General features: G+C 37.9%; 1 protein-coding gene across 7 annotated transcripts in view; it reads left to right on the forward strand.

The window, feature by feature from the left end:
- The window catches only part of LOC308506665 (uncharacterized protein), a 32,799-nt gene that overhangs the window by 1,780 nt on the left and 15,987 nt on the right, over positions 1 to 15,032 (forward strand). Inside the window, exons 2-4 of one of the 7 annotated variants that reach the window (XM_081070448.1) lie at positions 5,630 to 5,825; positions 8,618 to 8,666; positions 9,828 to 12,240. The exons of the other annotated variants lie outside the window; for them this stretch is intronic. Of the exons in view, the coding sequence (XP_080926574.1) occupies positions 5,815 to 5,825; positions 8,618 to 8,666; positions 9,828 to 9,995 (228 nt within the window). The 5' untranslated portion in view covers positions 5,630 to 5,814 and the 3' untranslated portion in view covers positions 9,996 to 12,240. Of the gene's footprint in view, positions 1 to 5,629; positions 5,826 to 8,617; positions 8,667 to 9,827; positions 12,241 to 15,032 lie in introns of those variants that run through there. 7 annotated transcript variants of the gene reach the window in all.

The raw sequence follows: 15,032 nt of genomic DNA on the forward strand, positions 1-15,032 counted from the left end.
ATCAGTGCAATCCATGAGATCATGTGTCTTCTGTAGCTGCCAAGGGAAATATTTACCTGGTTAGATTTTTTGAGTAAATAGAATTTGATGCTTGAAATGAACCATCTGTAAGATAGACACCCCTAAAGAGTATTAGTACAGACTTTCACCTAATTGTTACTTATAATGGTCTTCAAAATAAATGCTGTTTGGAAGAGATGTTTTGAAATACGCTTGGGAAGAAAAAAAAAAGAAATACGCTTGGAAATCCTTCAAATGTTAATTATTTTCTCGCCCAATTCTACTTGGCCCATGTAAAAATAATGTTACCTTCAAACAAGATAGGTAATGTTACTTATCTTGAAGGGGCTAATTTTTAAGAAAGTTTTTCTTAAAGAATTAATTCATGCAGCAAAAGTTGTTTATTTCTGTTTTGGTAATAGTTTGGTGGTAACTGCATATGTGGTCTTGGAACTGATTTTTTTAATTGAGTGTTTATATGTTGAGAAACTGCCCTTTAAGTTTAAATATGCCCTTTAAGTGGAAATTATTTTTTACCGTAACTGAGAAGTTGCATCTGCAGTGAAATTTTATTTTTCTCATACAGAACCCAAAGAATTGAATTATGAAAGCTGATAGCAAGCGGTGTGCAATTCTAACACTGTCTGCACCTTTATGTCTTAACATCACCAAGCCAAATTTTCTTTAGTAGTGATACATATGAACAGTGAAATAGATTTTTAAATTGCACCTGAATCTGTCATTCTGAATCATACCTTGACAAAATAACCATTCCCCACACTACTGAAACAATGGGCAGCATTTCTCTGGCTTGTCAAGTAAGTATAATCCACTTGACTGATCCAGTGCTCATTTCCCCATATGGAACCTTGATTAGTTAGAAACATTCTTCCCAAACTAAATTTGATATTTAAACCCATTTATTACTATAGTTCTAGTTTTAAGGATTCTACTTTTGAGGGAAAAAATAGAAATACCCTGATATGAGCATTGTTAATAGAGGCAGGAGGAAAAGGTAAATTTTCAAGCAATTCTAGAGTTAAATAAGATGATTTTACCTGAAAGGCACTAATTTAATGAATCTGTAGGTGCAGTCAAAATTCAGAAAATAAGAAAGCTAACATAAAGAAAGGGACAATAATATTAACCATGCCAAGTTCAATATGTGAATGAGTTCTTTACAGGTACTTAGAAGGTATGCATACCTGTAAAGTAAGAAAACGAAATTTTGTTAGGACAAAATAGAACATACTGTTTCTTATAGGACATAGGAGTGCTAAAAGCTTCTAACCTAACTTATAAGAGATATGCATGCTTCCTTCCTCTTCCCCCAAAATTACATGATCTTAATTGCTTCATAACTTTCACAAGATCTTTGTGGAATACATAATAGTTCTTGTTCTTATCTCAGTATTCCAGATGGGAAATATGAGCTGGGCACCTACTATGTTAGCTGCTCCGATATATAACTCTTCTACCACCATCATCCTTGTATACGAATTGCCAAAATTCAATTAAAACTGAAGCCTGTTTTGCTTTTTTTCCATAATTTCTAGTATGGCACTTCTAAATTTCCTGTATTGCTTTTAACAAACCTGGTAAATGCTAAAAGCTAAAGGCATATACTTAATGTAAATGCAAAAGTCATCCACTTCACAACAGAGCAACCGTCATTGTTTTTTCTCTTTTACATTAGAAAAGGAAGGGAATCATAACTTTGGGGATTGTTTTAAGTAAGCCACGTACTTTCTCCCATGAAGTGTACATCCGTACTAAGAGTTGACTATGTTACTCCAGATATCTATCCTGGATGATGAGATGTCGAGTCACAAGCTTATTTTGAAGCTTGGGAATGGGTGTGGGAGGGACTTAATTACTAAAATAAATATAGGAATTTAAAGGGATGCAGAAGGCCATCCCTATCCCAGAGGAGCTCAGAGTCTAATAGAAGAAATAGGCTAATCTAAACTGTTCGTAAATACAAGTTGAGTAAAGCATATAGTCCATCAAAACAATTCAGGAAAATAAATATCAAATACTATGAAAAATGTATGGAGGGGTTTATTATAGGGCAGGTGCTTTTAGGTATATTATCTTAATCTTTAAAACAATGCTGTGAGGTAGGTAGTATTGTCCTTATACAGATGAGAAGATGTAACTCTGAAAGGTTAACATTATTATTATTAGCAGGTAGCAGAGCTGGGCTTCAAAGCAGGGTTTTCTTCCACGTTCAGCCCTCACTCTTTCTACCTCACAACTGCTTAGTGATTTGAGAGACAATTAGCCCAAAAGTGAGTGCAAACTGGTGGCCAATGGCCAAAGTTGGCTTACATGTATTTTTGTTTGGCCAGCAGCAATTTAACTGTTTTTTTAATGTGAATATCTTTGGGCAGTGGCCAGCACTTCACTCTTTAAGTTTGTACACCAGGCCCCTTTGACACAAATTACCTGCCTGGCTCTAGAAAGCATTTGCGTTTTCTATGTCAGGCAGTAACTGGGGACTGAGAGGAACTATTCTCAAAAGGCTCATAGAGAAGATATAACGAAGGGTGGAAGAGGACTTCATGAACGAAAATTGCAGAGTGTTTGAGGAAGAATGATTGGCAGTATTTATCATTATATAAAGGTGAGAAAAGTCAAGTACAAGAGCTAGAAGTTATGCCGTAGCACAGTAGTTCTTCACCTTCAGTAAGCCTCAGAATCAAATGTAAGGCCAAAAGAGATTTCTGGGCTCCACCCCAGAATGAGTGCATCTGAAGGGAAGCCTGAGAATTTGCATTTCTAGCAAGTTCTCGGTACTGCTAGCTGGTGCTGGTCCAAGGATCACACTTTGAAAAATCATTGCTTACCAGGCTATAGGGCACTTTGGGGGAAGGGCTTAAGCCAAGGTTTTGTTTCTGTGTTTCTCTTGTTTTAAGTACAAAAGGAATTGCTTAACGTAGAATGTTTAGAAAATAAGTGAAAAGAAAATTAAAATTAGTCTGTTACCAATTAGAGGTTACGGTTAACATTTTTGATGGTTCTTAGAATTTTTTCCCTAAAAATAGTATAGTTTTTAAAGAAACCAAAATTGTATCATCGTCATCATCATCATCATAACTATTAACACTTATTGAGCATCTGTGCACCAGGGTCTTTACATGTATTTACTTAATCCTTATAATATCCTTATGAGCCAGGTACTATTATTATCATTCTTATTTTACAGATGAGAAAACTGAGGTACAGCGAGGTTTAAGTTGCTGAGTGTTTCATTGCCAGTAAATGGCATAATTAGGATTAAAAACCCAAGCAACCTGACTCCGGAGCCTATACACTTAACCTTTTGCTACTGACTCTTTTGCCGTCCTGACCGTTACGCAGTACTATACTGCACACTGTCTTTAAGCTGTATTGTTTAATCACATCAAGAACAGTCTTGATATTAAACATTTTTGTCCAACTTTGAAAATGAAAGCCTATTTTTTTATTTTACAATCAGACCTCGTTTTATTGCCTTTCGCTTTATTGTGCTTCGCAGATACTGAGTTTTTTACAAATTGAAGGTTTGTGGCAACCCTGCGTGGAGCAATTCTATTGATGCCGTTTTTGTAACAGCATGGGCTCACTTTGTGTCTCTGTGTTTACTTCCAGTGAAAATGCTGTGAAGATTGTTGAAATGACAACAAAAGATTTAGAATATTACACACACTTAGTTGATAAAGCAGCAGCACTGTTTAAAAGGATTGACTCCAATTTTGAAAGAAGTTCTGTGGGTAAAATGCGGTCAAACAGTATTGCGTGCTACAGAGAAATCCCTCGTGGGGGGAAGAGTCAACTGATGTAACAAACTTCATTGTTGTCTTATTTTAAGAAATTGCCACAGCCACCCCAACCTTCCACAGTCACAATCCTGATCAGTCAGCAGGCATCAACATCAAGGCTGGACCCTTCACCAGCAAAAAGATTACAGTTCACCAGAGCTCAGGGGATGGTTAGCATTTTTAAGTAATAAAGTATTTTTAAATTAAGGTATGTATATTTTTTAGACATAATGCTATTGCACACTTAATAGACAACAGTATAGTATAAACATAACTTCTGTATGCACTGGAAAACCAAAAAATTTGTGTGACTTGCTTCATTGTGATACTTGCTTTCTTGTGATGGTCTGGAAAGAAACTTACAATATCTCTGAGATATGCCTGTAAAATATTTCAAATGCTCAAAAGTGTACGGAAAAATAATATAAAAATATTCACGCACCCAGTACTAGGTTTAACAGATATTAATATGTTAGCATATTTGCTTTAGAATCCCCCTTTCTGAAAAGGAAAAACGTATCATAGATTTAGTAAGACTATGATTTATATTTTACTTAAAATTGTGCTTTGTGATTTATAAGGGAAATTACCATTTCCCTAAATAAAAGTAGGATATCCTTTAAAGTTAGTAATGGAGAAAGGATTTCTATGTAGTGAACAACTCCATAGTTACTGTTGCCATTATCATAGTACCCCAGTGAACACTCCTCCCCCTTCCACACCGATGGGCTTTATTAATTACTTGGTGGTAAAGGTAATAAGCACAGATAGTAATGTAAAGCTAGGTAATGAGACTTGTATGGCTTACTCAGTTTCCATGCTGCGTGGCCTACCTCCATGTGGTGAAGGTCAAATTCCACTAAGGTAACATCTCAGCATTGCCCAATAGAACTGTCTGCGGTGATGGAAGAGCCCTATGCATGTCCTGTCCAATACGACAGCCACGAGCCACATCTTGCTACTGGGCACTTGAAATGTGGATAGTGCAACTGAGAAACTGAATTGTTCATTTTACTTAAATTTTAGTAGCCACATATGGCTGGTGGCTACCATGTTGGACAGCACAGATCTAGGTCCTCAAAGTGCACATTAAAAATAGTAAGTCCCCAAATTCCAGTGAGTCCTGACTCGTGGTGGGTCAGGGGATGGACACTGACTGCAAAAGGTAACAATGGAACTTTTGGGGATGATGAAAATATTCTTTATCTTGATTATAATGGTGACATGGATATATACATTTGCCAAAATCATCTGACTGTCCTTTTAAAATGGGTATGTTTCTTGTATGTTAATAATACCTCAATAAAGTTGATTTTAAAAGAAAAAAAAAAGAGTTGAGTTTTAGAGACAGTACTTCCATCTCACATCTGTCTAAAGCAGGCCTTCTGCAATCCCATTTTTTCCCGAAGAACCACCAAAGTCATGACTGCATTACAGGAGCCTGTGTGATCTGGGCCCTGACTACTTCTCTGACATTATTTTCCTGGCTCATGTTTCAGCCACAGTAACCCGGACGGTCCTCAAACATTCCAAGTACATTCCTGTCTCAGGGCCTTTGCACTTACTCTTCTGCCTGGAAAACTCTTCCACAAATAATATTCATTTAGGTGTCTGCTCATATGTCAGACATGATGCCATTGCGGCCAGCCTTTCTAAAACAATACCTTTGTTCTTTTCAACTTCCATTCCCTTATCCTGCTCACTTTCCTTACTGCACTAATCCCTGTCTGAAATTATATCATTACTTATCTGTTGTCCTCCTCCATTAGACTGTAAGGCTGTTCATAAGGCAGGCAGTTTGTTGATTATTGCATTTCCTCTGCCAGGCACACAGTAGCCTCAATAAATATTGTTGAATGAAAGAATGAATGGCTATCATCCATGGCAGTGTTTCTCAGCCTGAGATCCAAGCATATATTCATAGAAAATCCACAAACAAAAATATATGGATCAAGATTTCACGGTAACTTTGATAGAGAGTTGAGTCATCTCGTCACACAGTATCCTGGACATGCCAAACTCGTAAGTACCAGCACTTCAGCTGTGTCACATTCCAGTTAGAAACGGAAATTGCACAAGACATTATATATATATATATATATATATTTCACAACAAATTAATAGTTGTATGTGGACTAATAAATGCATAGTGTGAAATTGTTTTTTGGTTCCCAGAACCAGATTAGATACTATTTAATTCAGATTTCAAATACTCAAAAATACCGTGTCTTATAGTGAATAAGACTGCTTTATAGAGTTATCAAGTGATACTCAAAATTGACTTTCCAGGATTTTGTAGCACCAGAAGTTTTTACTAAAATATAAGATCTGATTATTTCAAACTAGCAGCAAAAAATGTGGGTTATTAATACAATGTATTTGTGCAAACAGATAACATTTCCACTGACATTATTAAACATATAGAGGCATACTTAACATAGATCAGAAGTTGAATCTTAATGCTCATAAACCTAACATTTTACAATTCAAATTAACATTAATTTTAAATGGCTGAACCGAATAGCCACTGTCCTTGGAGCAAGAGAATGCTTATTACCGCAATTGTATTACCTTTGTCTTTTCCTTCTTTTCCCCCATTATTTAGAGCCCAAGAGGTACTTTCAGGGTAAAAGAAAGTTCAAGAATTAACTAAAAGAAATTAGTTAATTCTTAAAATAACACCTGTTGTATTTTTATTCCAGTAACAATTTTGAGTTTCTGTACAACAGTCCGACCTCTCTTTGAACCATCTAGCTCTATCCCAAATACAGTCTAATTCAGTTCCTTTCATGTGTGTGACATAAACAAGTCAGAACAATTAGCACTTGACACATTTTTCCCATGTCGTTTCATCAGACATTTTAACAGGTGAGAGAAGAGAAAAATTACATGCAGCATACTTCTTTATCCCTGTGGATCATTTACACAAACGTTTCATAGTATTCCAAGATATAAATGCATCATGATGATGTACGGGGTGTGATCAAACAATACAGTGAATGTTAAAAAATATTACAGTAAAAGACATTAATCCCTCTCAAATTACTCCCCCTCGCTTCGAAACACTTATCCCATCTTGCCACTTTCTGAAGCAGTTCTGTAAGTCCTCTTTCGTGAGTGTCTTTAGTTGCGCTGTCTTTGTTGCCTCAATGTCCTGAATCAATTCAAAACATTTTCCTTTCGTGGTCATTTTGACTTTGGGGAAGAGCCAGAAGTCACATGGTGCCAGATCCAGTGAATTAGGTGGATAAGGACACACGGTAATTTTTTATTTGACAGGGATTGCCGTGTATCCGAAGCGAGGGGTGATATGGAGTGTTGTCATGATGGAGGATGATTTACGGCACACTTTCAACCACACCTCTCAACCGTAGCTTACACCTGACTGGTTGCACCAAACAAGTTGAAACTTGTCACACAAGTTCGACACGCCTCTTCCCATATTGAAGATCCCTGTCTTTCCATTGGATGGCACTGGGCAGCAGCATTCACCACATTTTGTGATCATAATGGAAAGGCTCCATGTCACACTTCACTTCTGGTATGGCAATTTCTGTCAAATAAAAACATTACGGTGTGTCCTTATCTACCTTATTCACCAGATCTGGCACGGTGTGAGCCCTGTGTGACTTCTGACTCTTCCCCCAAAGTCACAAATGACCATGAAAGGGAAATGTTTTGAATCGATTCAGGTCATCGCGGCAGCCATAACAGCGCAACTAAATGGAAGAGGACTTCCAGAACTGCTTCAGTAAGTGGCAAGAACAATGGGATAAGCATGTTCGAAGTGAAGGGGCGTATTTTGAGGGGGATTAAGGGCAATGTGTCTTTTAATGTAATAATTTTTTTTTAATTAAACATTCATTGTATTTTTTTTTAATCACTTCGTACAGGAATTTAAATTCAAGGCAGTCTGCAAGCAGGAGTTTTTATTTAAGTGGGCCGCAATATATTGTAGGGAATTATGTGTTTGTGCTAAATTAACACATTGGCACTAGGTGTCAGCAGATCACGTTGGAGAGTGCCTCAAGTTGAGCATTGGCAAAATAGTGGTAAATGGACAGGACACCTTTCATCCAGCATTTTCCTATTCAAATACTAATTTTCATATATCCTGGTATTTGCTATGTTGTGCTCCATGAATTCTACGGATATTAATAGGTATCATTGAGGGAAGGATTCAATGGTCAAATTAGGAAATGATGAGTAAGTTAGTTTTCTTCTTTGTCTCCAGCAGGACTTCTCAGAGCCTTTCTATGCTGATGACATTGTGACTTTGCAGAGAGCAGCAGTGACGACTCCAGAATGTCTAGGGAAAGCAAGGGCTTAGTCTCAAGCATCTGCTTGCAGCATAAGATACTAGGATATGTCCCTCAGTTACATTTGTTTTGTACAGTTTTATTTAGAGTATGTATTTTGGGGTGGTCAGGGGATGCTAATAGATACAATGTGGATGTGTAGAGCCCTAACTACCTCTTGGTTCTATTATTGATATGTAGCATTTCCACACTTCTTTGGCCACAAAAACATTTTGAATCTGTGTCAGAGGCACATATTTTAGGAAAAAAACAACTCAAACAAATAGTGTCTCATTATGATCTCTAGTTTTATCAGTGTGCTTGAATTAATGCATGCCCATATTTTCTGGTAGTTTAGGGAGGTGGTTTTTTTTTCCTTTTAATGTTTAAATCCAGCTGATATATATATATATTTTTATGTGATGGGACGGAGAGATTCAACTTATTTATTTTGTATTGCAAAATACCAGTTGTCCCAAAGCCTTGCATCAAATGTGGCTTTGGTTTTGTTTTCAGGTCCAGAACCCTTCAGATCAACCCACCAAAAGTTCAATATGTAAAACAGGTAATTGTGGATGAGAGTTATTTCTACCTGCCAGCATCCCTTGCCCCTATTCCCACCCTCCCCACAGGAGATGCTCCAGAGAGTACTTTGAAAACCTTTGGGAAAATTAATCCCCACATAAATGAGTTGACGTACCACATCTGTAATATGCTACATTAAAATTTTTACCAGTTCCAATTATTTTTCTATTTTTCTGTCAATCTCCTATTTTAATTTATGGAGTCTAACAGCTTTATAATAAGCTTTATAATATAACAAAAAAAGTGGAAACATCTCATAAGTAAAATAGCAACATGGGGTGTTTGGGGGCCTGTAAAATTAGCTTATTTCTTTAGAATAATGTCCATTATTGGCAAGAGTTAACTAAATGCCTTCAATGTAGAGAAGATTAACTTGGTAAAACTACTTAGTATTGGTCAATAATTTGTTAATGTGTGTCACAAGTTTACAATGTTGATATTCTTTGATCCCCTGAAACACTTTTAGGATTTAACCCTAAAGAAATAACAAGAAATGCATGAAAAAATGTATATTGATAGTATTGAAAATGATCCAAATGTTTAACGATGTGGGGCTAGTTAAATGAATCCTTGGCACAGCCATAAGACAGGATACTCTTCAGCTATTACAGTGATGTTGTGAAAAGAAAAAATGTACCACGTCACATACCTTAATTATATTGTCTTGTTTTAAGTCTAACAATATCCCTAGATGCTAGGTGTCATTATTCCCATTTATAGATGAGAAAACATAGGAGAAAAGTTCAAACAGCTAGTAAAGCCGCGTTGCTGGAATTCAGCCTATGTTTGCTCTTAATCCTTGTTCTTCATCACTGTCCTAATCATATGGGAAAATATTCACTGTTTACTGATAAGTTATTGTTTTAAACAATTTAACTGACAACAAACGGAAAACTCCCTCCCATAGGCAATCTCTTCCTTTTCAAAGTTGCTTGTGCTTGGTCATTTTTTTCCCCCCAAGTGAATCTGCCTTTATACATTCTTAAATTGATTTTGGAAGTATTAAATGCCTGCTCTGAGAATTCAAACAATACTGAAGATTATAAAGTAGCTGCACCTTTAATTCTAAATTATATTTCTGTGTATGATTAGATATACTTGTTCCCTCAATTCTATCTCTTGCTCTAATGTCAACTTACAGGCCCTGGATGGAGTTGGAGACGGATCAGAAAGACAGCCTGAGTGGAGGGATGTAGGTCTGGATGGCTGCCTTTCAGCACAGAAGCGTCCATTTTGTAGGTGGTGTGGCAAGGTGGCCAGAAGCGCTGGTTCTGGAGCCCCACTGGCTAGATTGAGTCCCAGCTTTTGAACTTGGGTGACTTGTTTGTCCTCTTGGTGCCTCATTGTCTTCATAAAATGAAAGTCATTGTACTTACTTCATAAGATTGTGGTGGTGATGATTAAATTAGTTAATACATACAGAACAGTGGCTGGGACATACTATAGTTAAGTGCTTAATTATTAGTTCTAATTGTCAGGATGATGATGTACTAATTCCGAGACGAGGAAAGAGGAGAAAAATAAGAGCGCTTACTATGTGCTGTCATCTCCCCATTTGATCTCTGTGAGTTAGATATTTTTATTCCCTTTTTGTACAGATGAGGAATCTAAAATTTGGGGAGGTTACATATGGAAGCAGTGGAAGGAATCATTAGACCCATTTTTAGGACTAAGGACAAGATAAATATTGAAAGCCATCTGGCCACGAGATAGCAAAATGCTGAGGAATGAGATAAGAAACAGGCCTGCAGAGTCATGCCACCCTTTAGGACCAAAGGACAGTGTTTTAACATTCAGGATTGGGTGGGTGACCAAGCCGGTATCAGAAAACTGCTTTGGAAACCCAGCTGTTTTTATGCTGATTGTATTTTCTGTAAATATTTCCTGTTTTGTTTTCCCTTAGTATGTACTAAAATTATTTCTGAATTGTCAGACTATCTGATTTGTGTGTTGAGGGAGCAAAACGGGAAAAGGGATCTTTGGCTGTCTTCTGCTGGTGTTTTAGGGGGAGAGTGTCTGTTAGACACCAGGTGTGCTGGGCTTCGAATGCCAAAAGTCCAAGGGGGAAAAGAAATGCAGGGAGGAAAAGCTGCTTCTCCAGAGGCTTTTGGAGTATTCTCTAAACTTGGAAGGTTTTGAACAATGTTTCCTAGAGGATAGCCTTTCACTTACTCGTCTGCCCAGCATGAGTCATACCCAAGAGTGTTGAGTAAGTGGAATTTTATGGTATTTATGTTTTTGTGACTTTTACAAATATGGTGATGTGGAAAGAGCATGGACTTTGGAGTCAGACAAACTGAGACAAACTGGCTTTATCACTTAGTAGTTGTGTCATCATGGGCTAGTTAATAGCTTCTCTGGGCTTCTTCATCTATAAAATAGCAATAATGAATGCTATTTCACAGAATTGGTATGAAAATGAGATGAGGCAGCAAAAATGAAAGTGGATGGTAAAACCTCTGGTACAGATACCGGTAGGCAATCGTACCTTTCCTTTCTCTGTCAGATTGTGAGTTTGGGTGAGCATTTGGCCATGCCTTATATTTATTGTTATATTTTTCTACTATACCCAGTGCTGCAGTACTTTGTTTACAGTGTGCACCCTATAAATACCAACTGAATGACGTTAGCATACTTGCATAGAAACTGAATAATGGATAAACAATTGTATGTGTTTAAAATTTTTTTTTTCATATTTCAATTACAGTTGACATTCATTACATTAGTTTCAGGGGTACAGCATAGTGGTTAGACATTTATATAACTAACGAAGTGATCCCCCCCTAGGTCTAGTAGGACCCACCTGGCACCATGCATAATTATTAAGCTATCATTGACCATATTCCCTAGGCTGTGTTTCACATCCCCATGGCTGTTTTATAACTGCCACTTTGTACTTCCTAATCCCTTCACCATTTTTACCCAGCCCACCTCCTTTTATGTGAGTTTTAATGTTTATTAATCTATTTATCTTGTCTTAGAGAAAAACTGCCAAATGTAGATAAATAAGATGCAGAGTCAGGGCTGAAAAGTTGGGCAGGTCATTTCCTGCACAGGGCCACCTGCTCCAGGGCCAGTGAGGACCGAGCTCTAGACGCCCTCTGCTTGCAGAGGTCCTGCGAGCACTTTGTTTCAGTTCGCTGAAAGGCAGGCTTCTGTGGGTGAACAAACAACAGTCTCCGCTCTTCTGACACTAGAGGTTACCCTTATAAAATCGTTTGCTGTGCTTGATTGCAAGTTTTTCTTTTTAATCTTTTAATTATGAAATGGTTAAAATGTAAAGAAGATCATGTGACGCTCGTTTACCCATAAATTGAGATTGCCATAATTGCTGTAACTTTAAAAAATGTTTAACTTAATTTCAGACTTTTAGAAAAATTGAAAAAAATGTTACAAAGAATTCCACTCTTCACAGTTTCCCAAATGTCAGTATTTTACTATATTTGTTTATCCTTGTCTCTCTATATTACATACGCAGATTATTTTTTTCTGGACCATTTAAGAGAAATTTCCCTTTCTTCTTTCCTTCCTCCCTCCCTTTCTTCCTTCCTCTCAAAAAAGAAAAAAATAGGTATAGCTAAAACTTCCTCACTTCATCCATTCCCTTCTCTCCCTCCCTGCTTCTCCTGGCCTTTTTCAGGGAACTTGCTGTTTTATGTGGCTTTTTTTTTTTTAAAGATTTTATTGGGGAAGGGGAACAGGACTTTATTGGGGAACAGTGTGTACTTCCAGGACTTTTTTCCAAGTCAAGTTGTTGTCCTTTCAATCTTAGTTGTGGAGGGCACAGCTCAGCTCCAGGTCCAGTTGCCGTTGCTAATTGCAGGGGGTGCAGCCCACCATCCCTTGCGGGAGTCGAACCGGCAACCTTGTGTTTGAGAGGACCAAGGTTGTGTTTGAGAGGACCACAAGGTTGCACTCCAACTAACTGAGTCATCCGGGAGCTCAGCGGCAGGTCAGCTCAAGGTGCCATGTTCAATCTTTGTTGCAGGGGGCGCTGTCCACCATCCCTTGCTGGACTCAAGGAATGAACTGGCAACCTCGTGATTAAGAGCCCAAGCTCCAACCAAATGAGCCATCCGGGAGGTAGCTCAGCTCAAGGTGCCGTGTTCAATCTTAGTTGCAGGGGGCAGAGCCCACCATCTCTTGTGGGACTCGAGGAGTTGAACTGGCAACCTTGTGGTTGAGAGCCCACTGGCCCATGTGGGAATCGAACGGACAGCCTTCGGAGTTAGCATGGAGCTCCGCCTGAGCCACTGGGCCGGCCCTGTTTTACGTGTTTTTGTCCTTTTACTACATATGATTAGATCTATAGTTATTGAATTTTCATTATTTGTTGAGATTTGCTTTGCGACTCAGTACGTGGTCACTTTTACAAATGTTCCATATAGCCTGAGAAAAAATGTGTTCTCTTTTAATTCTTCAAATAAGCCAATAGTTGTAAAGCACTCACAATAGTAACACTATAAGCACCATATAGAGTTAAATTTTAAAAATAATCACATGGTGTACAGTTATATATAAGTCCACTAGCTCAAATTTAACTCTCTTGTTCAAATTCTGTATATTTGAGCTCTCGATTTTTAGACAAGTGCGTTAAAAGCTCCCTGTGATTGTGTGGATCTGTACTTATTTGCATGTATTCTGCCAGCTCACTCCCTGGCATGCGAGTGAGAAATCCTGGTCGTTTGTCTGGATCTCATCCCCTGATGCTTCTTGTTAGTGAGCGCTGTGTTTCACTGCACAGCGGAAAACTAGGACGGAAGTCAGGGCACTGACAGAGCGGAAAAGGCATCACAGAAATGGAAGTTCATGAATTCAAACACACTGAGAATCCCAAGGGGTTGACAGCTCCCTTTTGTAAGGTTTTGCTCTGCAACCTAATTATCACTTGCTACACTCTGATATTTCTCCTCTTAAATGCCCCCTGCTCCCTCAACCGTAATTCTCTGACGTATAAGCCAACTTTTTGAATAATGTTCACCTACTTCCTTCTTTCCATTATTTCAAAATGAGATTTCAATGTTCATATGATTCTTAAGAGACTGGAAGTTTGGGAGGAAATGTTTCTTAACTGATTCAATGAAAATTGGATATTGTTGACTGTACAGTGGTAGATAGAAGGCATGGAGAAACGGGGTGGGGGGAATAGACATGGAACAAACCCAAATAAATTGCTGAAAGGGAAAAGAACTGCTTCTGTACGGGAGAAAACAATGCATGGGGGAGTGTTCTGTGAAGAAGCGCTGGGGAGGCTGTTCCAAGAGCAGTGACCAGCTCGGGGAAGGTCATGGGCCAGGACAGACCTTGGCCCCTGAAGGGTTGAAAGAAGCCACCGAGGTGGGAGCATAGTGAGTGGCCAAGAGGAGGCGAGAGACCCGGGGGGCTAGCTCACAGAGGGCTGTATGAGCCACGTTAGAGCTTTTGATTTTAGTCTAGGAATTGGAATCTATTGAGGGTTTTAAGCAGAGATTAACAGAATCTATCGTTTTAAATGTGACTCCAGCTAGGTAGAGAATGACTAGAGAAGATCAAGAGTGAAAGCAGGGATACCATTCAGAGCCACTTTGGCAAATGAAGGTTTTTGATGACCTCAGAGTGTTTCCCGCTTTTCAAAGAGTTTACTAAAACCACAGTGGCAAATAAATCAGGCTTAAACTAACTTCATCTGTAAAGAATTGTTGAGATAGTTCATGGTGACCATCACAGACTCTTCACAGGTCTGAAAGATCTGGAGTTATAACCATAACCCCACCCCAATTTAAATTTTGTGGGAATTTTGTAAAAACTTTATTTTGAAAAATTTAAAGTTCCGTAAAAGGAGAAGAGTACACTAAATTCCCATTATCTTGGGAATTACTCAGTCAGTGATTGTTAAGTTTGCTGACATTTACTTCCTGTGTCATTTTTTTTCTTCCTTTGCTGAAATGTTTAAAAGCAAATCCCAAATATGCAGTTTTGTCCCTTCATATAGTAAGGATCCATCTTTAAAATACGAACATTTTCTTACATATCACAAAACCATACTTATTGCCAGCAGCTAGTACCAATTCCATAGCCAAATTTCCTTGATGTCTCAAAAACGTCTTTTAATAGTTGGTTTGTTCAAATCAGGATCTAAATAAGGTCCACAGAATGCCTTTAGTTGTTAGGTGCTTTAAGTCTTTTAATCCAGGGCACTGCTTTTTTCTCTTTTTTCCCTGTTTTTCTTTTTTTTTTATTGATTAAAGAAAATGTATGTCATTGAGTTGTGGAAACTGGATTAGTTTTCCTGTAAAATGTCTAAATATTTCATAATAAAAAGTTTTTAAAAAAACAAAACAGAACAAAACAGAAAAACACCAGGACA

This window comes from Rhinolophus hipposideros (genome assembly GCF_964194185.1).
Source record: "Rhinolophus hipposideros genome assembly, chromosome: 13".
Lineage (NCBI taxonomy): Eukaryota > Metazoa > Chordata > Mammalia > Chiroptera > Rhinolophidae > Rhinolophus > Rhinolophus hipposideros.